Genomic DNA, 27,538 nt, shown 5'->3' with positions numbered 1-27,538 from the left:
AAAATACAAAAAATGATTAGTCCTTCAAGCACAAATCTTCAAACTATATATACTTATCTCATCTAAAAAATATATCATTATTATAACGTACAAAACTACATATAATTGTTATGACAAACCTTTATATCACGGCTACGAAAACACACTTCACAAGTGTTTATGTACACAAATAACTAAATAATAAGTCTCTATAAATAATATTGTCCTTATACCTATACTTAAAAATAAAAACTAAACAATAACTAAACAAATAAACGAACTAATGATACTATAGAATAGAGACAACAACAAACGTGAACTTAAACTCAGACGTGCAGACAACTGTCAAATTTGACTTTGTCGTATGAGTGACGTAAGCATTCTGCCTTCCCCTCGCTTCGCCCACATAGTTACGAGACAACCTACTTAACATCTACCAACCTTGGACATAGATAACCTACTTCTGTACAAAAAAATGTTGTGATAATCAGCGCCACGTTGGAGTGTTCTGGTACTAATCAATATTTTTATCGTGTTGGTGAGCTTGCTAATTGACAAACGCCTTGTGTAGTTGGTAGTATTGTAAACGCGCGAAAATTGAATTGCTATAAAGCGCGGGAAATTTTGAATTTCGTCCTAACGTTCATTTCATATATAGGGTATTCAACCAACTTACGCCTCTAAACGATTATTCATAGTATACCTGATTTATTGTCTTTATATTTACTAATACTAAAGCTAATAATGCTCAAGAATAGATCAACAGAGAGAACTCTAATCCTGTTTATATATTAGAATAAATGTGACAAATTAGTTCTGAAAGTTTTCAGAGACATTAGATTAGACCAATAATTTTCATTTAATCAAACTCAAAACATTTAGTAATTAATACACAATATTAAATTAATATGCTATGAGAGTAGGAATCATAGAAACCGGTTTTAAAATTTGTAAGCAAAAGCAAAAACTAGATAGTCTTTAGATAAAGGCATATTGGTAGTTTGATTTATATTTTGTCCATCTGCCATTTCGTTACAGCCGTTTCGGAATCTATCGCTCTTCAGACGAACTATGCAGACAGACAAAATACGGAAACCAAATCACCAACATTTAAATGATTCTCGCGAATCAAACGTGCCTGTAGGCCGACAACGCCATGTAAAAGAAGATAGTCGAACAGTCGAAGTGCAAAATACACGACGACAAGAGATCGATTTAGATTTGCTTTACAGACTCTGAAACTACTGAAACTAATCAGTTTACTAGAGTGGCTCATACAGAAATTAAAATTTCACAAAGAGCATATAAAACAAAAATCGTCTCTTAGGTCCGCTTAATTTAGCACTAAAAATATTGTATCTACAAAATAGGTGCGCGCGCCGATTCAGTACTAAAAATTAGAACATGTTCTAATTTCTTGTACTAAAAATGATCCAATATTAACTTAAACTGAGGTTATGTTATACGTATGTTTCTATGTTTATGCTTTGTTTTTAAATATGTGGAGTCAGAAGCAAATAGAAAATTTAATCGAACTATATAAAGCAAATCCTTGTTTATATGTGCCAAAGCATTCATTGTATAAAAATAGGAATGCGAGAGTAGAAGCTTTGGAAGAAATAAAGGCGGAATTGTATAAACTCGGTGTAGATGTAAGTGTGGCAGAGATAAAAGCCAAGTTTAACAATTTAAGAACTAACTTTTTACAACAGCATAGAAGATATTTATCATCTATAAAAAGCGGAGCTGGTAGCGATGATGTAAGTAATATTTCTATTACATTATGGCTTTTTATGTCTATTTGTTGGGCTAATTTGATTAGAATTTTGTTAACACTGAAACCATTACGATAAGTCGCGTACACAAACAAATAGACATCAAAAAAGTAGCATAAGTAATGTTTTTTATAAAGCCTAATAGTTGCTCTATAATTATTTTATTTTATTAGATTGACAAACCTACGCTATGGTATTACGAAAAAATATTATTCGTAGCGGAGCATTGCATACCTAGGTGCTCACAGGACAGCCTTTCGGCTTTAACAATCCTACCAGCCAATGAAAATGCTACCATGGATTATGTTCAAGAAAATGAAATACATTTGATAAGTAGTCAGAATCAGGAAGAGGAGATTGAAAATTTTCAAAATTATGATTATTGTATTGTGAGTATATTTATCAATTTTCTTGAAATTTTTTAATTGGAAAATAATTATGAGGAATTTTAGTTTGAGGAGATAATAGTGTCAAAAAATTTATTGGGAATTAAAATCACATAAGCTGAAAAGTCTTTTTTTACTAATGTTTTAACTTCTAAATCAGAAGCTTGTCAAAATATCAATACAAATAACTTATTTATTTATTATCATATTAATCATTTATTGATATGGTTGATTTTACAGAGTCCTTCTACATCACAGAATCTGCCTACCCCTTCGTTAAGAGACAGCACCCCTCTGGAGGAGATATTATTAGAAAGAGTCTAAAAAAAAGAAATAAACCTGACGATGAGGGGATTGAAAATGAAAATTTTCATGATTATTGTATTGTGAGTATAAACTTTTATCAATTTTTTTTTTGAAATTTTTTAATTGGAAAATAATTATGAAGAATTTTAGTTTGAGGAGATAATAGTGTCAAAAAATTTATTGGGAATTAAAATCACATAAGCTGAAAAGTCTTTTTTTACTAACGTTTTAACTTCTAAATCGGAAGCTTGTCAAAATATGAATACAAATATAAATAACTTCTTATTTATTTATTAACATATTAATCATTTATTGATATGGTTGATTTTACAGAGTCCTTCTGCATCACAGAATGTGCCTACCCCTTCATTAAGAGACAATGCCACCTCTGGAGGAGATATTATTAGAAAGAGGCTAAAAAAAAGAAATAAACCTGACGATGAGGGGATTTTTTTGAATAAAGCGGCTGATGTTTTGTCATCTTTAACAAATGCTCTGGCCAATGAAGAGCAACCAAAACCTGTGGAGACTCTTCCTGCAAAATCAAATTTAAAAATATTTGCAGAATTTGTAGAGAGTCAATTAGAGTTTTTGGTGTCTGATGAAGAGACACTAGTAGAGACTCAAGAAAAAATAACAAACATTATTTGGGATGCCAGAAAAAAAATTTAAAAAAATAAAAATTCATAATTATGTATGTTTCGTTTTATTTAAATTTCAAGTTACTCATTTATTAATAATAATATACATTTTTTACATGTTACATCTCTGTATGGCAGCATTTTGTGAGTCAACTGAACCACTGTCACTGTTGAAATACTCTTTAAATTCATTTCTTATATTATGAGCTCTAGCTGTCGAACGATTACCTGCTTGATTACTTAATCTATTTGAAAACACAACCTGTGATTCATCTTGTTCTATATATGTTTTAAAATTTTCTGAAACTAATAAATTATGCAACGCTAAGCAAGCCAATATTATTTTTTCTACTTTATCTGCATTTAAATTTATTGGATTAAGCAATACTCTAAATCTGTTAGCTAAGATTCCAAATGAGCTTTCAATCATTCGACGGGCTCTAGAGAGTCGATAATTAAATATTTTTTCAGATTCTGACAATCCCCTATTAGGATAAGGTTTCATAATTCGACTGGTTAACGGAAATGCATCATCTGCAATTAATACAAATGGAATTTTTGATGTACGACTGGGTAAAGCCTGATTTGGGGGTAAATTTAAAGAGTTATTTTCTAGTGCTCCACACAGATTACTTTCTCGGAAAACACCACCATCACTTATGCGGCCATTTATTCCTACATTATGGTAAGTGAATTTATAAGCTGAATCACACATGGCTAATAGAACTATTGAGTGATTCCCTTTATGATTGTAATAATATGAACCAGCAGATATCGGAGGTTTAAACATTACATGTTTTCCATCCAAAGCACCAATACAGTTGGGAAACTGTCACATTTCTTGAAACCCTTTAGCAACATTTAACCACTCTCTAGAAGATGTTGGGGTCTAAAAATAATGTTAGTTAGTTTTCATAATTTTATCTCATACATATTTACCTTCAAATATATTTCCTTTAGACTGGTATATATAGCTTCACAAACTTCAGGTACAAACCTAGAAATGCTACTTTCATGTATACGAGTTGAATACATTAATGATCTAAAGGTTTGCCCAGTTGCTAAAAATCTTAATGTAGTTTCCAACCTAAACAAAAAACGAGGCATCAAATTTATACATCTATCTAAATACAATACTATACAAACCTGCATCTTGCTGAAATACTTTCTCTAAATTGCGTATCCTGTTTTTTTATCTTATTCTCAACTAGTCCTAATAATTTTATAAACACAGTATTATTCATTCGTAAAAAGTTTTTATATGTCAAAGGGTCTTCTACTAATAATTCTTCATTCAACATATTTAATATTCCTTTGCCCAACCCTCTTCTCTCGATCCATTTTTTTTCTCCATATGCGCTTTTTTTAAGAAGTGTATGATTTTTTTTCTTAATTGCTAGCATCATTATTACAATTAAATAAAGCTGCTGCACATAATTTTAGCTTCTTTTTTACCATCATTATTTACCTGTTTGTTTTTTTACTCTAATTATACAACCAAAACAAACTTCAGGTAGGTTAGACTGTCAATACAAAATTGGTAGAGCGCATGCTTACAGGCTAATTAAAATTAAGATAGTTGCAAACACAAACATACATTTTTCATACTAAATCGACTCGAGCAACTAACTAATATTTTTAGTGCTAAATTCAGTACTGAAATTAGCATAATGGCAAGCGGACCTTATACTGCAAAACCCACTCTAAAACTGTTTAGTTTCAGAATCTGTAAAGCAAATCTAAATTGATCTCTTGTCGTCGTGTATTTTGCACTTCGCTTATCTTCTCAAAGAATATCTCTAAGAGGTATTCTTCGGTGAAAAAAAAAAGAGTACCTAACCAAATTTTAATGTAGGTATTAAAATATTGAAAGGCATGTACACTTGTCCATGCCGTTAATCTATCTGTAGTTGGTTTTGATCTGTGAAACAACAGACTAAAGGCAAATTGTTTGAAATGCGCTTTGATATAAATATTCAAAAATAAAAACGATTTTGTTCCACTTATACATAAGGACTCAGGTATGAAATAAAACACGCAATGTTTTTTTATTAAGTAATATTTTTTCTTTTTACCCTATCACTGTAATATTTCATTGCATTACGATATATTGGGTCTACATTGGATTCGCCCTTTCCACTCAAAACTTTATTTATCCCTTCAGCCCAATTAAAGGCAAGAAATGAAATAAATTTATCAATGAGTGCATTTAGTAATGTTTGCAAGTGTTCACAACTCTCAAACTTAAATTGCACTTGTTTTTTAATGAAAACTTGTATCATGGAAATTAAATTTTTTTTATAACAAAATGTAGGTAAAATTTCCTTTATAATTGTCTGAATTTGACTAAGGCCCGTTATAAACTTTTCAGAGCAGTACATTAATTTATCAGAAGACCCTTCATACTCTTTTATACTTGTTATATCATGCCATATAGGCAGTTTTTCCTTTGCAATAAAATTATAACGGCAAATGGTACAATCTGACAAAGTATTCTTAAACTTTTTTATCAAAAAACCACACACATGTCCTAATGCAGCCTTATCCAAGTAAATTACTATTTAACTGGGAATAAGCCACAATTAAAGGTTAAAATACGTTTATTGACGTTTCAATTTCCACTTCGGAAATCGTTCTCAAAATACAAACATTAGTAAATTAAACAAATTTTGTTTTTGTTACTTAGTGAAAAATTCTTCTAATAATTTAATTTTATCTGACTTATCTATATTGACAATTCAGACATACATTATACATTTTAAAGTAGACGACTTTAAAATGATATTGCCAATATTGTTGAGTTGCGTTCCTGGGACGACTTTACTTATAAGATAGTTCATTCGATTACATGAAATCAACTTTAACTTGAGAATATCCGTCAGAAAAGATCATAACATGTAATTCGTCTTTAAAAATACAAATACATGCCATGATGACAGTAAAATTCTCCTGTTAGTGATTCCATAGTAAATTATGAGGGAAAAACCAGGAAAAAAACCTCATAATACTATCCCGACATGGTAAGTATTTGATCTTGCATTTATTTTACCTTCAATAAATACCAAATTCCGATTTTATATGTTTGTTATTTAAAAAATATAAATGATGTATTCTCCATATTTTACTGACTTACCAATACTGGTATTTTCTTTTTAATAACTTCCTCTTTCAATATTTGTAGTACCATGAATTCTCCTTGTAGTGAACTATCAAAAATTTTTATTAAATATTTTAAAACCAATTGCAAATAAAAATGACACATTTATAAAAAATACACAACATTTTTTAAATAAATTATCAAATATTGAATTTAATTCAAATAATACTTTAGTAAGTTTTGACATAAATAGTTTATTTACGAATGTGCCATTAGATAAGACTTTAAATATAGTCAAGACAAAATTAGAGAGTGATGATACATTGGCAACTAGAACAAGACTAAATATATCAGCTATAATGGAGTTAATAACAGTATGTACTGATAATACATATTTTCAACTAAATAATGAATTCTATAAACAAAGTTTTGGACTAGCAATGGGCTCTAGTTTATCTCCATTATTAGCCGATATATTTATGGAAGATTTTGAAACAAATATTATTTCTAAACAAAATTTAAAACCCTCAGTATGGTGGAGATATGTAGATGATGTATTCTCAATATGGCCTCATGGATCAGAGTTGTTGGACACATTCCTAAATGATATAAACGATAAAGAAGAACCCATATTGAAAGAGAAAGTTATTAAAAAGAAAATACCAGTATTGGTAAGTCAGTAACATATGGAGAATACATCATTTATATTTTTTAAATAACAAACATATAAAATCGGAATTTGGTATTTATTGAAGGTAAAATAAATGCAAGATCAAATACTTACCATGTTGGGATAGTATTATGAGGTTTTTTTCCTGGTTTTTCCCTCATAATTTACTATGGAATCACTAACAGGAGAATTTTACTGTCATCATGGCATGTATTTGTCTTTTTAAAGACGAATTACATGTTATGATCGTTTCTGACGGATATTCTCAAGTTAAAGTTGATTTCATGTAATCGAATGAACTATCTTATAAGTAAAGTCGTCCCAGGAACGCAACTCAACAATATTGGCAATATCATTTTAAAGTCGTCTACTTTAAAATGTATAATGTATGTCTGAATTGTCAATATAGATGAGTCAGATAAAATTAAATTATTAGAAGAATTTTTCACTAAGTAACAAAAACAAAATTTGTTTAATTTACTAATGTTTGTATTTTGAGAACGATTTCCGAAGTGGAAATTGAAACGTCAATAAACGTATTTTAACCTTTAATTGTGGCTTATTCCCAGTTAAATAGTAATTAATTTAAAATGCCACAAGAAAATAGCTTCAGAACTTATCCAAGTAATTAGATTCATGGTAGGTGAAAACCAAAAACTCAAATTCGGTAATATTGAGGTTTTCTTCATTACATTCCTCTTCCACACCCTGTGTTACTAAATGTCTCACACCATTGATCAAAGACTCCGCTGTTGATCCATCCCTTTCACAATTGGAAGACAATGAATGCCGGTTAACCATATTGTTGACCAACAATGTTTTAAAATGGTTTTTAAAATTTTGCACGGTAGGGTTAACATTCCTCCCTCCGTGCTGTCGAACTTGCCCAAAGAAATTTTCCAGGGGGTCCTGATTAACATCTCTTGGTCTATAAAAGGAAATTTCGTGCTTTACTCTCAGATAGCGGCTTAGATGTTCCAGTCCATTAATTGTCACCTCCCAGTTATGTAGGGAAGGTACCCTAACAAGTTGGTTTTTTTTATTTAAAAAATGCATCTTACTGAGATGCTGCTTGGCCGTATTCCAAAAATTGATATGCCCACTTCCTTCTTTGACAGCACATTTCAGTTTTTTCCCTGCACTTGGATACAATGTGTGTCCATTAACACTATCAAAAAGGGAATCAAAAAACTGTAGTACAGAAACAGTTCCGAGAGAATTTCTCTGTAGCACTAATTTGCCATCATTTGAAGATACACCTAAAAAATGATGTTTGTTTTATTTCCCATGTCACAATAAAAAGTAATGGTTTTCAATATGCAACAAAATTTATTTTGTAAAATAATTACATTAGCCAGGGTCTGCAAAATAGGAAGTTATGTTGGAAAATAACATTACCTTATAAATATCTACCACATTTTATAAGGTAATGTTATTTTTCCATAAAACTTCCTCGTGCGGACCTTTCTATTAGTTATAGAGTATATTTTCAATGCGCCATTTCCATCCCATTAAACAAATCCTATGGAACTATGTCTGCTTGAAAATGTCAGTTTAATGGTCTGCGTCTAATAAAAAATTTAATTGTAACTGTTTAAAGTTACATTTTCAAGTTAAAGTAGTTCAATTGGATGTGTTGAATCAGATGGAAAAAACCCATTGGCAACTAAACTTTATATTGATCCAAATAAATAAATTGTGTTAAAATTTTACTATTTAAGTGAAAGTATGTAACAATATGTGAAGTACTGAAAATTAAGTATTTTTAAATACTTTTAAAAGCAGCACAATCAGTAATAAATGTGAAGTTAGTACTTAGTTGTTCTTGTATACTGTGTAAAACTTACCTTTTCGTAAAAAGAGATTCATAATTGATGCCATCGTATGGCTGAAAACTTGAGCGGCATGAGAAACTTTCATCTTTTTCATGTATTTGGCATAAACGTGCCCCTTATGAATTTTGTTCAGTGCTATAAATCTTCCGATATCATTATCTATTTCATAGGTCATTACAATGTCAGCCCAATCGCCTATTACAAGATTGTTATTTTTTTTCCAAAACAATTTTTTGGTCATAAGATTGTTCCTAATGCCTTTTAGTAAATGTGGAGGATCATATATGTGCACTATTGGGTGACCATTTATTTCATACAATTTTATTTTTTTTAATGTATTCTCTTGGGAGGCATTATATTTTACTAAATAATTTATGGCTCCTACATTTGTAGATCCTTGATCAGACACAGTGGCAACTACTGTAAGACCAGCTTTTTCACACTCTACTATAATTCCCTTGATTTGCCTAACTAAATCAATTGTAGTAGTGGTTCCTTGTGAGAATGTGTAGGCAACTGGCTGTTTCCATTTTTTTGTAATACCTATAACAAATGATGCAACTATAATAATAATAATAATAAAAGATTTATTCATCCTTTAAGATCTGACATATAAGACACCCATAATCCCTATTAACCCATAAAAAATGTATTTGTAGTATTTAATAGATATAACTTAAAATATATTGAATTTGTATGCAAAGTTACAATTCTTGATATCATAACATATGAATATGTCTGACTGTATATAACAATCAAAATTTGAACAGTTTATAATAATAATAAACTCTCTTTATTTTACAAACATATACCCACCTTTTATCATAAAAACTTGGGCATGATCAGCAAATTTGTTATTTCTTTCATCACCACAATCTACAAATCCATCAAATTCTCTATTTTTGGCATTTAGGTCCAAGTGTGGTTGTAAAGCCATTTCATCGAACATTAAAATACATACTTTATCTCGTTTACTCAATTTGGCTACATTCTGTTTTAAGTTTCTAAAGATAGTTTCATTAATTCCTGCATCAATTGGAATACGATTGAGCATATGATTCAAAGTGTTTTTGGATGGAGTTGCAAATAATTTCCCAAATAACTTGTAGCTCTTGGGACTTTGTCTCTGCAAAATCAATCCAAGAACTTTCTCTTCCAAATTGTACCGTCGCCCTTTTGGTTTAAATTTTGAGGCTTTTATTTGCAACTTTAAAAAATTTGCTACATGGGGATCCAGGTCTTTGGTCATGTTATTAATAGTCTCTTCCATAGTGAAACGTTTTTTACTTTGATTTCTTCTTTTATACATAGAAAAACTGTTACTAATTTTTTTCGCTCTATTGTATAAGGCTGCTTCCCTAACTGTGAGATTTTTTGTTTTGTTTACTCCCAACTCTTTGAGCAAAGTAAATGAAACTGAAACAAAATGTTTTTATTACTAATATAAATAAGTACAACATAGGTTTCTTGTTTCGATAATTTTTTAGATAATTTAGAAAAAACTGACCACTACGGATTTGAACCTGGTAATCCTTAGGTTCAAATCCCACCTGTGGTCGGTTTTTTCTGAATTATATTTGTCCAAAAAGCCACGCAAATATTCTCTAAAATATGAATAAGTCTTTAGAGATTATTGTAAATTTTGTACTTTGTTTCACACTTACAGCATCACCAGAAATCATTTTAAAATTTTAAAGACAAAATGCCTAACCCAAATAGACTTATTACAAATATACTTCAATGTCAACTACCAAAAAATAAAAATTGTACCTCTTCTTCAATATGCTCACCATACACACTTGTGCAGCAAATTTTTGTTTTTTTCTTCAATGTTTAATATAAACCAAAAGATAAAATTAAAAAACTTTTAGTAGGTACTTAATTTTATTCTGTGTTATACTTTTAGTAGGTACTTAATATTATTCTGTGTTATGACATACTTTTGCAGGATATATATCATTATTCCATTCCATAATAGTTTATTAATAAAACACATTTAAGTATATTGATGAAAATGTGTTGTAATTTAACTAAATAAAGACCATAGATTTCAATAAACAATATTTAGAAAATAAAACCTCTCACAATCACACATTTCTAGTTACCAGTGTTACCAAGATGGTCACTACCAATTAGTTTCTGTAACTATTAACATCTAAATATTACTTACATTTTTTTTCCTTGTCATCCCTTGTAAGCAAGTGCTTGGTGTTTCGTAAGTCACTGCAGATGATGTTGACGGTAAATGAATCTCTGCACTTTGGCAAACTGTAGTTGGAATCAAATATGTATGGTCTTTGGCTGATGTTGAAGGAAAGTTAACATCTTTACTTTGACCAGAAGTAGTAAGTATTTCAACAGGTGATGATGATATTATAGGACAACGTTTTGTGGGTATTGCAAACACTGTAAGTGTTCTATTAGGCCCTCTGTGATGGTCTGCAAAATGTACATCACAGATTCTTTCCGATCTATAAATCAATTGTTTGTCTTTCGTCATCAAAGTCGAGTTACCAGTGGTCTCTAACCACATTTTAAAACGATCAGGAAATTTGTTAGGCAACGGAAACCTGTGCCGTGGTGAATTCCTATCTTCGCATCCCATTATGGCACATTTTTTGTTCCATGGCCCCATGTTTTCCTAAAACATTTAAAGCTATAACTTAATGTGGGATACAATTACTCAAGTAAATATTTTTAAACGAGTTTTTATATTTCGGAACTGGAACTATCAAGTTTTACCTATGATTGTTGCAAAGTTTTGGACTAAGACACAAAACTGTATTAGAACAAAACAACCCAGATGGCTCAGCAGTTTTAAGTCAGGGTAGGACACTTAAATATATCCAAGAACCCAAACCGAACTAGGGTAATTTAATATTTGATTATATATTATTAGAATCATATTACATACCTGGATATTAAACAGCTGTAGTAAATGAAATTTCCTAATGTAACAATAACTTCTAACTTAACTTAAAAAAAAAACAAATATCCTTATACCACGCCTTAACTAAACAATTAATATTCTAATCCCAAATATGATATTTCAATATTCTAATTATAAATACGATATTCCTTGATCTAACACCACTTTTAACTAAAACAAATAATATCTTTCTACCCACGTCTATACCAAAGAATATAGACGCTTATAGAAGAATTTTTCAGTTATTTTTGAAAGGTAGCAAAAAGTGGGACATAGGTAAAGAAAAGTGGGACGAGTGGAACGCACGTGTTGCACGTGGTACCACTAAGGAGCGGTCATGTCAGCTGTGGCTCTACCATTGGGCGCGTTCAGCAGACGGAGCTGCTCCACAGTCCACAACTGTTGAGTAAAAGTCTGCAAAATCAAACCGCTACCGATACGCTACTTCCGGAGCGGCCTGTCAAATTTGGTAGCGTAACGTAAAAATGTATCGCTACCAATGACGTATAATATATAGACTCGGTGAACGCTTTAAAAAGTGTCCGCAACATGAAATACCTTTGTTATTGTTTTGATACGAAGTTGCACGAAGTTCATGATTTCTTACGAAGCATTACGAAGTTGATCTTGTTGTGTTTGAAAATATTTTCATTTTCGCCATTTTGTGTGTTTAGATAATATTTTATGTGACAAGCAAATTTTATTTTAAATTTTTAAGAGTCATTTACCTACTATTTTAGTAAAATGCCATTTAAGTGTCTTGTCTGTGGTCGCGGAAGTTCGAAGAGCGAAACGTTATCACTTTTCAAGTAAGTTATTTTTTATATGTATGTTTTATAAATATTAGGTTATGTGGTGATAGCCAGTGGAGGCGTTATAGTTGTTATTTATTTAATAAATAAATAAATTATTATGCATTATACTGAATACTAACAATTTCCATTAAATTTTTTGTTTTTTTTTTATTAAAATCGTTGCATAGAATTTTTCTTACTAATTTTTTTTTCATAGATTTCCTTTTGGGGAAGAAAAACAAGAAATTTGGATAAACATATTACAATTAAATAAAAACAAGCTTTCCAGATGGTCACGTATTTGTTGTGATCATTTTGATCCAAATGATCTTATCACGAAATCTGGCTTTGTTCCTCTAAAAGAAAATGCAAAACCATTAGCTATACCAAGGTGGGTAATACTTTTATTAAATTTTTACATTGGTATTTAATATTTATATAAATTTTCTGTTTATTGTTTCTTCTATATTGTTTTCTCTTTGCATACAGGTCTTCTAAAGATGTTAAAGAGGTGGTAGGAACTAAAGCTTGTCCTAGTCCATCAGACAGCCACAATTTAAATTTCAAAACTAGAGAATTTCTTACTGGAAGGTATGTAATAATTCTAAACCAACTGTATACAGGTTAATCATATTTTAAGCTTATTCAAATTCAAATTTATATTTGCAATGTGTTACATTCAAAGTGTATTAAATATTTTTTCAGACAAATATCCAGCAGCTCAACAACACAAACTGCTAGCAGTGAACGAACTTTGTCTGCCTCAGAAACTGATGAATTCTTGGGCAAGGAAAATATCGAAGGGCATGCTGCAGATAGAGAATTAGTAGCTAAAAAAATTAACAAGAGGTAAAATTCATTTAATTTTTCGTTTGCATTATTATAAACTTGAATAAGCAATTTTTCTTTCATTAATCATTTTATTTTTAGGAAGCATTATGTGGGGGATTTTTCCATGTCGGACTTGGACTGCTCAAGAAAAAGAAAAAGGTACATGGAATCAGTAGACATGTATATAACAAAAAAAAAATACACAAATTGACACCCTAAGAAAATCTACCAAAAGATGGAAACAACGAGCAACAACATTAAACGCATTGGTGAAATCATTAAAAGAAAAACTGTATGTTACAGAAAATGCTGAATCTGTGTTGTTGGTAAGTTTTCTTTCACATATTCCATAAAGAACAAAATTAAATTAAAAAATTAATGGGAAACTCCCAGTAGTTGGCTGTATACCATTGTTTAAAAAACTTATACAGAAGCAAAACACTTCACATTTGTATGTAGGTATAAAACATTTAATTTAAAACATTTTTAAAAAGTGTCATCAAAATTTACACAGGTGCATAATGTGATGTTTTCAATCTCGTTCAGATCATCCTCAGTGCCTTCTTTTGTAATTGAAGCTAACACTGTGAAGATATAATTCTTCTTGAATTATATTTCCTGTCACCTCAGCCAGTTGGTATTTGTCGTTTTAACTGACAAGAATCACATGTTTAAGTCGAGCAAAGAAACATGTTGCTCTTTAAGTATTAAATCTTTATCCAATGTCATCGACATATGGTCACATTAGAATTTAAATTTTGAAACATGTAAAACCATATATTGATGTCACAGCTATTTTTTTAGTGTTTTCAATTACAAAAGCAGGCACTGAGGATTATCTGAATGAGATCGAAAACGTCATGTAATGCACCTGTGTCAATTTTGATACAACACTTTTTAAAAAAGTTTTAAATTAAATGTTTTATACCTACATACAAATGTTAAGTGTTTTACTTCTGTATAAAATTAAATTATTATTATATTTTATTTTTATAATTATTTTTTTATTTTTTATTGTTTTAGGCCTCTTTACCAGAATCAGCCAAAGCATTGTTTCAACGATTTTTAAAGGGTTCCAAATGTGCCAAATATTCTCCAGAATTAAGGTCATTTGCACTGACTTTAAATTTTTATTCAGCAAAAGCCTATGATTTTGTAAGAAGAGCTTTTAATAATTCATTACCACACCCATCAACCATAACAAAATGGTACCAAACTGTTGATGGTGCACCTGGATTTTCCAAAGAAGCTTTAAATGCTTTGAAAAACAAAGTTGAAGAAGCAGGGAAGCAAAATAAAACACTTGTGTGTAATTTAGTGCTGGATGAAATGTCTATTCGTAAGCAAGTGGAATGGGATGGAAAAAAATTTACTGGCTATGTAGATTTTGGTACAGATATAGAATCTGATAATGTACCAGAAGCAAAAGAGGCACTGGTGACTGGTGTTTATGTTAGTAGCCTTAAATGACAATTTTAAAGTGCCAGTTGCATATTTTTTAATTGACAGTTTTTGTGGATCAGAAAAAGCATCCTTAGTAAATCTTTGTTTAAATTTTATTTATGATTCAGGCATAAAAGTCTATTCATTAACTTTTGATGGTGCTGCCAACAATTTATCAATGGCCAATGCTTTAGGTGCTAAAATATCTGCAACAAATATTGAGCCTTTTTTTCTACATCCAATAACTAAGGAGAAAGTTTTTATATTTTTAGATGCGTGCCACATGATTAAGTTGGTTCGTAATTGTATGGGTACATTTGTTTTGAGTAACGTAAAAAATGAAAAAATTGAATGGCAGTATTTAAAAAATCTTGTTGACTTGCAATATGATGAAAAATTACATTCTGCCAATAAATTGAGGTATCGCCATTTGAGATGGGGACAGGAAAAGATGAGGGTAAACTTAGCTGTTCAAACCCTAAGTAAAAGTGTGGCAGACGCTTTGACATATTGTAACAAAGAAAAAAACTTTAGTCAATTTAAAAATTCAGAAGCTACTTCGGAATTTATCATGATTTTTAATAATTTATTTGATATATTTAATAGTATGACATATTATTCTAAATACTCGTTTAAAAATTCTTTAAATATTAATAATGAGAAGGAAACTTTTGAATATTTAAAAATGGCTGAGAGGTATATATGTGATTTAAAATTAAATGATATAAGTATCATATCTTCACAAAGAAAAGTGGGTTTTTTGGGTTTCATTTCAAATATCGCAAGTTTGAAAGGATTATTTAATCTTTTGGTTAAAGAAAAAAAATATTTAAAATATTTACTTTCTTACAAACTGTCGCAAGACCATTTAGAATTATTTTTTGGGGCTGTAAGGGGTAAAGGGGGTTATAACAATAATCCAACTGCTCGACAATTTGAAGCAGCTTTTAAAAGATTGCTTATTCACACAGAAATATCAGGACCTAATACAGGGAATGTTAAAAATATAAATAATGTTGGCATTTTAACCGCAACATCTGCACAACCTATTACTAGTTTAGTAAACATAGAAGAAAATTTAGAAGATTTTACACAAAAGACAACAATTTTTTATGAGCATGACTATTTTCAAAAAGATGTTTTAAATTTAAGTGTTTATGTAGAAGATGTAATTGGATATATTTCTGGCTTTATAGTTAGAAATTTTAAAAAAATCATTAAATGTACAAAATGCATAATAATATTAGAAAGTGAAGAAACATTTTCAAAATTACAGTTAGTAAAACAATATAAAAATTTAACTAATGCTTCGAATTTAGTTATAAAAATATGCAAGGAGGCAGAGAAAAATTTTAGAATGTATATAAACAAAATTGAAAGTAGTTCAAAAAATTTATTAAATAAATTAATAAACGCCACAATGAATAATTTGCCTCGTGACATCATGGATAGTTTTGGTGATCACATTTATGACAGTGAACTACTCAACAATCATTGCATTCAATTATTAAATTTAATTTTAAAAAAGTATTTCACGCTAAGACTTCATCATGAAGCCAAAAAAAAATTAGATGTAGATAGGCAGAATCGTATGAGAAGTTTGTTGACTAAAAGGATACTGTTTAGACATGAATAGAAAAGATCATTCCACACAAGGTAAAATCACTATTGATTTTACCTTGTTTATTTTTATGCCCACCTTATTTAAAGCTCTATTCCGTATCGTTACACTTCTTTGTTGTATCTGTTTTTTTAGGTTTCAGTAACCTATATGTAGTTGATGTATGTAGTTGTAGTTTCTTTTATAACTATTTTTTTACTTTTTACCTTTAATTTATTACTTGCGGAATCTCAAGTTAGTAGGCAAACTCCCGTACGAAATTTCGGATGTAGAAATATTTTACTTCGGGTAGGGACTTATTGTTAAAAACAGTTTTATTTGTATTTAAAGACAGACGTGGCAACCGCCCATGCGAAGTTTGTACGTCCGCCTAATTCATAACAGTCGTTGAAACATGGTATTGTAAATCCGAAAGTCAAACAAAAAACACATGTTATATCCTAGTTGTCAATTCAATTCTACGAAAGTCGATAGTAAAATCCCATAGCGGGAAGTTAATCAACACTGATGATTCCCAGTTAGTAATTCAATTGCGTCGGCATTTTGCCGTATAATTTTAATACTTTTAAGTATGTTTTCTTCAATGTAAACCCATCTACTGTTTTTGTTTTGCGTTTAGTTACGCAAGTACTCCACAAGTAAGTAATCTAAACCACATTTTTGCATTTGACAGATATAATTTTACCTTAACGTTTTTCTTAACTGAGTGGAATTTGCTTTTTAGCTTCACTGAAGATGGACTGATTAATCCGAAAACGTTCTGAACTTTATTATAATTCATTTGGATTTTTAATTTAATTTTTTAATTAAATATACCACTTACAACAGAAGTTTTTTACTTCGATGTTCGAGTTTTTAAATTTATTTATTGAATATATGTTTTATTAATTATTTATTTTTAACCACATATAAATACAAACATGTACAACTATAGCTTGTACCATCCCTAATGAACGGGACAAGCGGAATAGTACATTATAAAATGTTAAAAGCGCATTTATAAAATGGCAAGAATTTTAAAATTTCGCTTATAATTAAAGCCTGGACAAAAATTTTCAAACTTGCGATATATATTTTAAAATCTAAAAATCCTTTTTATCTCTCAGAATTTAAAATTGAATTACCAGTTATATGTAGTTTTAAATTACTTATAGTGATTGGCTGTTTTTAAAAGTCTTTATTTCTAAAATTATTTAAACCCAATGGTTTTTTGTTTCCTAGTTGCAATAGGTTTTATAGGATTTTTTTTTATTTCGAAATATGTGTCTCGACTGCTATGTGTCTCAATTGTACATTGACACATGTACTGTCAAATGCAGTTGAAACATTTTTACTAAATAATTGAGAAGCAAAGTTTAATTTCATTTTTTGTTTATGAAAATGAATATGTTGGCTTCGCAATTTATTAGCTAAATGAAAACGTTCATTCTCTTGCAAGTTGTTTAATTCTTTAAAATATATCCATGCTAAAATGTCATTATTACTATCCACATGATCATACTTCTCACCTATAGTATTCCCAAACAATTTAATCAAATGGATATCAGAATTATTACGATGCTGGACAATGTTGGTATTTGTACAAGGGTGTTTAAATGTAGTTTTTAAGGTATTATGGTTCAAATTACAACCTAACCGTTAGTTAACCCATTTTCAAATTCACTGGAGCACCATCAAAAGTTAAACTTACAACCTTAATAACATTAACAAAATTTAGCAAAAAAGCCAGCGCTGTTTTCCTTAATGTTTATACAGTTGATCCTGTGCCAAAATCAATGTATCCGTAACATTTGTTTCTTTCGGGAACCCACTCTTGTTGATGGATGTGCATTTCATTCATAATTCTACTACATACAAATGGTGCTTCAAAGTTCATAGATTTTAAACGAAGAACATCAAATTCTTTATTGAATCCAGGTTCACCATCAACACTCTGAAACCACCTACTGAGTGTTCTAGTATGAGGAAAGCATTTATTAAAATGTCCTTCTAACATAATTATATGCAGAAGGCGAATAAAAATGGAGTGTAAGAGCAAATGCCTTGAATTCTACAACATATTTTATTGTTAAGCCTTCTTTTTGTTCTTATAATACCGCCTTATAAAAAGTTCAATTGGTCCACCCATTTTTTCAAGGATGTCTAATGTTTCTTCATGAACAAGATTTAGTAATATAGTTAGTTAGTATAGATAGTTAATAAGTATATCAAAACAACCAATACACTGAAATCTATCCTGTCAAAACCAAACCTAACAAGGTACAAGGGAGATCAAAGAACTGCATTTATAAAATACTCTGTGAATGCAACAATTTCTATGTGGGAGAAATCGCAAGACCACTGTCAGGATAAAGCCGTCTGTATACCAGCATTGATCTGCCATTATGAGATTTGTTTTATTTAAATCCCTTTTGTACCTCCCTATAAAGAGGATGGTAAACGACTTTTAGAAATTATATTTAGGTTGCATTGTATCTGGTACTATTTCCAAATCTAGGTAATTTTTAATTATCTCTCCAGATTTGATCCAGGTATCCTTTTGCCCTGCTTCCTAACATCTTATCCACCTTATCTTCGCATCCTTCTCCATCCATATACCTATGTAATGAAGAGAGATCAAGCATGACCTCCATGAGGCAGTTGGGGTAGTCAACATGGCTCGTGTTATGATTAAGCATGCTTGTCGTTGAAGCTTATTCAGCTTCTATTTGGTGGTCTTTTGTTTTTATTTAAACTACCATATAAGTGCGTCATACGTAATCATAAGTCTGGCTGTAGTCATATATAGCCAGTACATCGGTTTGGGTTTCAAACCCCATGTTTTCCCACATATTCTTTGACATGTGGAAAGTGAAACCTTTGCCTTGTTGGTTATTCTTTCCAACTGGGCGTTACATGTAAGCTGCACATCTAATATTACTCCTAGATGTTTTACTAAGATTGATAGAGAATTTTTCCATGTCGTGCTACCTACTAAGGATATTTAATGTTCTTTGGAGTGTGCTGGATAGAAAATTACCATATTTTCCACTTACCATAATTACTAGATCATCCCTCTAGGCATGTACTTCTTCCTCCGTGTGCGTCAAGAAGCGACATCAAGTGATCCACCAGGAGTGACCAGAAGAGGGGAGAAAACACTCCCCCTGTGGGCACCCCTTAGCTGTTTTGAACAAAATCTCTCCTTGCACCTCTGTGAGAATCTTCTATTCAACAATATATTTTCCAGCATTGCTTTGATCCAGTTACACACAGTGATAGTGGATCTATTTGACAGGGCATTATTAAATGTACCTTCTGTATCTTCTCTCCATTATTAATTGAGTGACCGATTTTCTGAACTACTTCGTCGACTGATGTTTCTGTTGATTTCCTTCTATATATGCATGCTGGTTGCCATTGAGAAAATGATTCCCCAAGTGTCTTTCCTTAATATGCCTATCAAGAATTTTTTCTATTGCCTTCAACAAAAATGATGTAAGACTGATCGGCCTGTGCGATTTAGGCAGGACATTATCTTGTCCTATTTTGTATATGCACTCCACCATTACAGTTATCCATGCCTTTGGTATACAACTTATTTATAACATATTGTATCTTAGAAAATAAATGAAACAGTATTTATTAAGTTATGCATTAATGCCTTAATTAAACTACTAATTATTTTGCAAAATGTTTTATGATTATTTCTTTTGTATGGTTTTTGTTAAAAATTTATAATCGATTTGATGTTTTTTTGTTTGTATTTAATTCATTACAACAAAATACAAAATTAGAATTCAAAAGTTTGTTGTTTGTTTGCACTCAAGTAACCTATTAATTTCCTTCCTAATTCCCTAATATAAACTTCAAAATTTGCTACATACAAAGAAATTATTGCAACAGTGAAAAACACCAGGAACGGATGAAACATGAATTAAATGAGATATGAATTAATAAAAAATGGAGGAGACGAACTGATGCACCGGATTCTTAAACTAGTAAGAATATAGGGAACTCAAAAAATATACCGATGGAGTGGAGAAAGGGTCATCTAATAAGGATATTAAAAACAGGAGACAGAAAGATATAAGTAACTACAGAGGAATCATGTTACTGAACACCACATAGACCATATACAATATGTTGTCAAGCATATTGGGAAATAGATAAATTACCGAAAATACATTAGAGCAATATCAACCCGGCTTTAGAAAAAGAAAATCACCCATAGATGCCATTCACTTCCTAATACAGCTGATTTAAAAGTGATATAATTTTTCCTTACTATTTATAGATTTCCAGCCATCTTTCGACTCTCTAAATAGACTCCAACTCTTAATGGAAATGCAAAACTGATTAGATTTATATATCAAAATTTCCTTCACACTAAATAATAATTAATAGTCCTTAATACAATTTAAAAAATTAGAATTTTTAATCTTTACGCAAAACTTCAATATTTCCTATTGGTAAAATGATTAAAATTCAGGTAATGTACTTTACAAACATTATAAAAATAATTTTTTCTCTTATAGACGAGAACAAAAAAAAATTATAAATATTTAATTTTAATTAAAAAAATAATTATTGTCATTAAAATATAAATGAGCACGCCGCTGTTCTGGTAAACATACCTTCAACCTTGAGCGGAGATCTTTCGGACACCCGATTATATAGCGAGAATACGGGACCGCTTAGTCTATATATTATACGTCATTGATCGCTACCTCCATCCAACACAAGCGTCTATTCATACCTTGTTACAATTCGTCTTCGATGCTCGCGCATCCATGTAATGTCAAATATTTTATTAGGTTATACATACTTACCAGATTTGATTTGTTAATATTTTGAAATTACAGGCTACTTAATGATTTCATTCGTTTAAATCAGAGTTAGAACGATAATGATAGAAAATATGCGATTAAAAATATTGCCTAGATTTTACTAGAAAAGTTCAATTGCGATTTCCGCAATTTTTGATATTACATTTTTACGTTGTTTTTTTATGAATGTTTTCTATGGTTTTGTGTTCGATTTTTTTATCGCCGACTTGGGAAATCATGAAAATAAAATCGCAATTGTTCTAACATGAACTCGGCTTATTGTGCCCTCTGTACGTTGCAAATATTTAAAATTTAAATTAAGACTGATTACTACTATATTCTATCCCTTTGGTTAAAATTTTAAACTGAAATTCTAAACTAAATTATTAACTTTACTTTAACAATAAAGTTTATTAAAATTAAACGTTAACAATAAATTTTAATTACAATAATTACAAAACACAAAAACGAATTAAATCATATATCAGAACCTTATCTAGGAATAAATTTTATGAACAACAAACCTCTGACAGGCATAAACTAATAAAATATTTGACATTACATGGATGCGCGAGCATCGAAGACGAATTGTAATAAGGTATGAATAGACGCTTGTCATCCAACATGTTGAGAGAAATGTCATTCATGACATTTCTGTACTAAAATTGAGGGTTAGGTCAAAGAATATAGACGCTTATAGAAGAATTTTTCACTGTTATTTTTGAGCATAGCAAAAGATGTGACATAGATAAAGAAAAGTGGGACGAGTGGAACGCACGTGTTGCACGTGGTACCACTAAGGAGCGGTTTGCTTCTAAAATATGAAAGAGTGGGGCAATAAATGCAAGTTTAGATATTTTTATATGTAGATGCCGCGTGGTCGTAGAATAGGATTAAATTTTTGCGTTTTATAAAATTGTTTAAAGAAAATAATATTATTTTAACTTTTAATAAATTAATCTTTTTAGAAAAATTATTATAATTCAAATTTTTAATTGAAATATGTACAAATCTTAAGTATAAATCAGTTTAAGACTATATTGTAATAATTTCACCAATATTCATTCATTGTGAAAATTATGTTTTAGATACTATTAGTTGTTATTTTAAAACAAGATTAAATAGTACCCATACAGCGTAAAAACTTTCACATATAGGTACTATTCATTAAAATGTACTGTTAAAGTTTATTTTGTTATTTCAAAAATAAATCAGGAATGCTTTTTGTTGTTATTGAAAAATTATGGATGAAATGGAAGTTTTGGCGAAATGGAAAATTTCATAATTTAGTAAAAAGTTTCATTGAATACTTTTTTTTTAAATTGAAATTTTTTAAAATTGTTTCGTTAATTTCTGGGCAGAAAAACAGTATAATAAAAAGTTATGTGACGGTTTTTCGTTGTGTTGGAACAAACCAATTTTTAATTCAAAGTTATACAATTAAAAAAATAAATACTTTGAATATTGTAAATATCATACATTTTTAAGTTTTAAAATTAAAAATTTAACAATTTAATATATTGAAAATAAAGATTTTATTGTGAAAAAACAAAAAAAAGACAGTTTGCAAATCAATGGCATCGAAATTTGTTTAGGCGTAGATGCAAAGTTACCCGTTCGTACTCCTTTCCCACTTCCCCCTAACTACATATTTCATTATGAAATTTTCATGATAGTTTTAAGCCGACGGCCACGGCACCACGCTGTGAGTTTATGCAGCCACCCTCTTTTAAAGTATAAACCGTAACCAAATCGCCCATTTGAACTGCTCTTCTATAAGCGTCTATATTCTTTGCCTATACTAAACAATCATTAGTCATCAACATCAATTAATATTCGACATTCGAGTCGACAGACGACAGTTATTTTAGCACAAAACATTAATAATGTTTTGTGATCTACAGAATCTATCGAAAATAGCGCTTGGTGGTGTGTTCTGTAAGTAATTCAATGATTACATTTTACGGATTGAAGTTGAACCCCCCTGAATAGTGATCAGGTTGATGGTTGACAGTATCTTGTCTTTTGTCAATAATTACCTTTTGTGATTGGTTAAAATTTTCATCGAAAACCCGGCAACACTGTTCATAGTTTCTCTCATTCCTTTTCCTTTCTACTCCCCGTATTCAAGAATACAGCTTTTTAAAATCGAGAGAAATTATGATGGAGTAGAAAAGCGAGTTAGCTTAGTGGGGAGTAAAATTTTCTCTCGATTCAAGAATAAGGCCCCTTGTGTACTCTGGTGACGTAACTCAAGCATCCCCACCCTAGTCGGAAGAGGCAACCGTAGTAAGTCTAGGAACCGTGGTCACACCCACCTTAAGTCCTTAAGTTACAAGCCATGAAGTAGAAATTTGGCAACATCTAAAGGTAGTCCCGGGCCCTGATTCTATTTCATTTCGATGTCGAAATTTAAAAGCGACTACGCCATGACAGTCGCAATCGCTAGCCATTCTCATTCATTTCGATTGTAGTTACAACTGGGGATATTTACTTTATCATTTTGACACTGCTGAAAATTTGGGTTGGCCCTGTTGTTTATTGGCTGCACTACGCTTGTTTTGTTGAATGTTTGTTTTGTTTACGTTACGTGAACGTCTTTTTTTTTCTTGTTTGAGTTGTTAAATCATAAATATTGGCCATTCTCAATTATATTTTGAATTGAAAGAAAAGATGGCAAGAAAAAAAAAGGCGATGTGGGAGATCCTTAAGTTATAACCACTAAGATTTGACTTAGTGGTTATATTCTAATATATTTTTAAATTTACTGCAGCTTAGTAATACTAACCCTAAACATTTTGGGTATCCTAGAGGCATAAATACCTTCTTCCAAATATGGTTCTAATACCCTTATTAAATAATTCGCAGCTTGTTTATTAATCCGGAATTGCTGCCTAAATTGAGCATCACTTAGTGAAAAAGAATTTTGAGTATCCCGTAACATTCTTCTTATCCTCCGTTATGAACGTCGGATATCTAACCTCTCTAATTCCTCCAAAACTAGCAAATGTCCGTAAAACACAGCCATATTGATACTTTTTGCCTCAGTTTTCCTTGCAAGGATCAAAACACCGCCTACTTAAACTGAACCTAAGTTCACTTCTCCCAGTCCAGTCACCCAGTCAGTCATGTCAGATTAATTTCGACTCGAAATGAAATTTCAACCACTTTCTTGAAGTTGAAATTAATTTCGATAAGTCAAAAACTAGTGACGTCGTTTGGTTAGTTCAGCTGAAATCCACAAGGTTCGCAAAGTCTCATTTCGACGTCGCCATATTAATTTCGACATGTTTTAGTTTTGAGTCGAAATCTCAATTAGAATCAGGACCCTGTTTGAATTTAAACAGTTGTTTACAAATGAATCCATAACTATTTGTATATTCTATTTTTTAAATTAATATTAAGTGCTTTTATGTGTCTAGTCAGTTACTTAAGTTAGTCGTTTATTCGACTAATTATTGATATTGTACTACAGGTTGAAATAAACTCAAATGTAAGTATAAACGTTGTTAGGTTAGGTGTGGAATTTCATTATTCTCAGTATTTATTAGGTAATTTTTAATTCTTTTGTTATATTAACTCTTTGGGCAATGAAATCACAGTTTTTGCGACAATTGTGGGTTTATTCTCCGGTTAATATCGTAATAGTTGAAATGCCACAAAAGCTTAAATATATTGTTCTTTTCAGTTACAGATGTCAAGACATTGTTGTGTACCTCGATGCAAAACTAATTACACAAGCTTCTGAAGTTGGAAGGGCCTGTAAGCTCATGTTCTTTCCGAATAGATAAACAATTATGTAATAAGTGATTAAAAGCTATCAAAGAAGACAATTATACCCCAACAAAATCTTCTGTTCTGTGTGCTAAGCATTTTCATTCTGAAGATATAGTACTTCATCATACATGGAAAGACAAAGAGTGTTGTGTCTGAAAAACTAAAATTGGAATTAAATGCTATTCATAGGATTTTCCCCAATCTTCCAGCATATATGTCTATTCCTAAACCTATAGACAGAAGTGATCCATGTGAAAGACAACATAACTTTGATAAAGAGAACCACAAATTGGAACAACTGGAAAAAGACTTTCTCAAACAAGATTTAATAGACTCGTTTGATAACTTTATTAACAAATGCAGCATGAAGATTACTTTAAATGAGTGGAATTAAAAAGTGACGAATGACAGTGTATATTTTTATTTTTTAAACATTCAAGAATGTAGTGACTCATATGACATTGGTCTAAAGATATTAAGTAGTGTTAAAATTTCTAAAAATTTAAAAGTTACTGTACATATAGTGTACTGTATGTATAGGTGAAAATTTGTTCAAATGGTCAAGTATTAACTTTATCCCTTTAGCGCCTCTGGTGGGTCATTTCGGTACTAATTAAAATTTAATGGGAAATTCAAAATATTTTATTATTTTCCAATGGAATAATCTCACATATTGTGAGTGATGTGACAATACCTATCTGCTTTTTCACAAGTTTTGTAGGGAGACGAAAAACTTTATTTAGAGTCACCTCCTGTTTTCATATGATATTTTTTTGACTTGTTTTGTAGTAAAGTCATAGAATTTACTACAAAACAAGTCAAAACTTACATATAAAAACAGGAGGTGACCCTAAAAAAAGTTTTGTGTCTCTCCTACAAAACTCATGAAAAAGCAAATAGAGATATTGCCAAATCACTGACTATATAATATTATTAAAATAAAATATCATAACTTACTAAGCTTGTAAGTAATACTCATAAATTATTTGCAACAAGACAAACTGGAAATGTGAGTATATTAATAATATTCTCAAGTTGCAAAATATATAAGTTTTTATTATTTCTTCTGTCAAATGTGGTTATAAGGAAAAGGACATATAAAAAAATTATACAATTTTTTTTTTCTAAATATATGTGTATTAATTTGCTGTTTCTGATAAAATAGATATAAAATATATTTATTACATTGGTATAATATACTTTGATCATTTAATAATAAAATTCTATAACTGAATAACATATCATGAATTTACATAGCTCATGATTTTTATTTATTTAACATCCCATTTATTTACAACTTTTAAAGCAAATTAGTGAGATGAGGTTGCAAGAAGCAGAAATACAGCTAGAAGAAATGGAAGATGAAAGAGAGAAAGATAATATCCTAACAGAGGAAAAAGTCATCAAAGCAATACAAAAACTGAAAGAAAACAAAGCTCCTGGATTAGATGGCATACCATCTTAACTTTTAAAACATGGCACAAAAAATCTGACCTATAGTATACATAGACTAGTAAAACTGATATGGAGGCAGGTGAAACTACCTGAATACTGGAACATAGGTATAATTGTACCTATACACAAGAAAGGGAACTAAACAGTTTGTGATAACTAGAGATGCATTACCCTGCTAAATGTGACCTACATTCTTTACAATCGACTGTCGCGATATTGTGAAAGCATAATAGGAAAATATTAGTGTGGGTTTCAGGAAAATATCCATCAAATATTCCTTTTAAGACAAGCTTTAGAAAAAACATATGATTATGGAATTGATACTTATCATTTGTATGTATATTTTAGATGTGCCTAGGAAAATGTAGACAGAAACGCACTATACACAGCCATGGTAGAATTTAATATCCCAATACACTTAGTGAGGTTGGTGAAAGCAACCCTCTCAACAGTTGAGTGTAAGGTTAGAGTGCAGAACGGAATATCAAGAACTTTCCAGACATAAATAGGTCTTTGACAGAGAGATAGCCTATCATGCCATGTATTCAAGATTGTTCTTAGTGAAAGCTATTAGAGAATCTGGAATAACAACAAGAGTGACGATTATTAATGGGAGTGTACAAATACTAGCATATGCAGACGACCTTGATATCATAACAAGAAGAAGGGTGGACCTGGTTCAATCGTTCACAGCATTGGAAGCAGCAGCAGAAAGAAAGAGACTACATGTTAACACTAATAGATATATGATATACATGAAGAGTATATGAAGGTCACAAATAATAATCAAGTAGAAAAACCTGAAGATCTAATGGTTGGAAAATATACTTTCGAAGGAGTAAGGGAGTTCATATATCTAGGCTCACAAATAAACCACTGTTATTTTATCATAGAAAAATTAATCTTGTGAGACTTGAAATACTAATTAATATTTTGTTGGGAAATAAGCCACAATAAAGTTAAAAATAAGTTTATTGACGTTTCAATTTCCACTTCGGAAATCGTTCTCAAAATACAAATTTTGTTTTTGTTACTTAGTGAAAAAAATTCTTCTAATAATTTAATTTTATCTGACTCAATCATATTGACAATTCAGACCCATATTATACATTTAAGAGTAGAAGACTTTTAAAATGATATTGCCAATATTGGTAAGTTGCGTTCCTGGGACGACTTTAATATAAGATAGTT

At 30.5% G+C, this 27,538-nt stretch overlaps 2 protein-coding genes and 1 long non-coding RNA gene across 4 annotated transcripts; 2 read left to right on the top strand and 1 right to left on the bottom strand.

The window, feature by feature from the left end:
- The first annotated feature begins 1,396 nt into the window (after positions 1–1,396).
- Positions 1,397–3,107, top strand: LOC140431091 (uncharacterized). The gene is made up of 4 exons (XM_072519014.1): positions 1,397–1,739; positions 1,928–2,143; positions 2,381–2,526; positions 2,780–3,107. Exons 1-3 carry the CDS (start codon positions 1,437–1,439, stop codon positions 2,462–2,464), a joined length of 603 nt encoding a protein of 200 aa, XP_072375115.1. The 5' UTR covers positions 1,397–1,436; the 3' UTR covers positions 2,465–2,526; positions 2,780–3,107.
- Positions 3,108–3,135: 28 nt separating this feature from the next.
- Positions 3,136–4,888, bottom strand: LOC140431092 (uncharacterized). Its single transcript, XR_011949602.1, has 3 exons — positions 4,234–4,888; positions 4,027–4,174; positions 3,136–3,976 (listed from the first exon to the last, which is right to left on the bottom strand). It is a non-coding gene; the product is annotated as an uncharacterized lncRNA (long non-coding RNA).
- Positions 4,889–12,193: 7,305 nt separating this feature from the next.
- On the top strand, positions 12,194–20,092 carry LOC140453010 (uncharacterized). Of its 2 annotated transcripts, XM_072547314.1 has the most exons (6): positions 12,194–12,427; positions 12,630–12,803; positions 12,902–13,003; positions 13,118–13,261; positions 13,343–13,569; positions 14,267–20,092. In XM_072547314.1, exons 1-5 carry the CDS (start codon positions 12,363–12,365, stop codon positions 13,452–13,454), a joined length of 597 nt encoding a protein of 198 aa, XP_072403415.1. In that variant the 5' UTR covers positions 12,194–12,362; the 3' UTR covers positions 13,455–13,569; positions 14,267–20,092. The 2 variants fall into 2 exon arrangements, with proteins under 2 accessions (XP_072403415.1, XP_072403416.1); XM_072547315.1 differs by lacking the exon at positions 12,630–12,803.
- The last annotated feature ends 7,446 nt before the right edge of the window (positions 20,093–27,538 follow it).

Source organism: Diabrotica undecimpunctata, unplaced genomic scaffold, assembly GCF_040954645.1.
Source record: "Diabrotica undecimpunctata isolate CICGRU unplaced genomic scaffold, icDiaUnde3 ctg00000568.1, whole genome shotgun sequence".
Classification (NCBI taxonomy): domain Eukaryota; kingdom Metazoa; phylum Arthropoda; class Insecta; order Coleoptera; family Chrysomelidae; genus Diabrotica; species Diabrotica undecimpunctata.
Note: the sequence above shows the minus strand (reverse complement) of the source record. Positions and strands in the feature narration are given on the sequence as shown.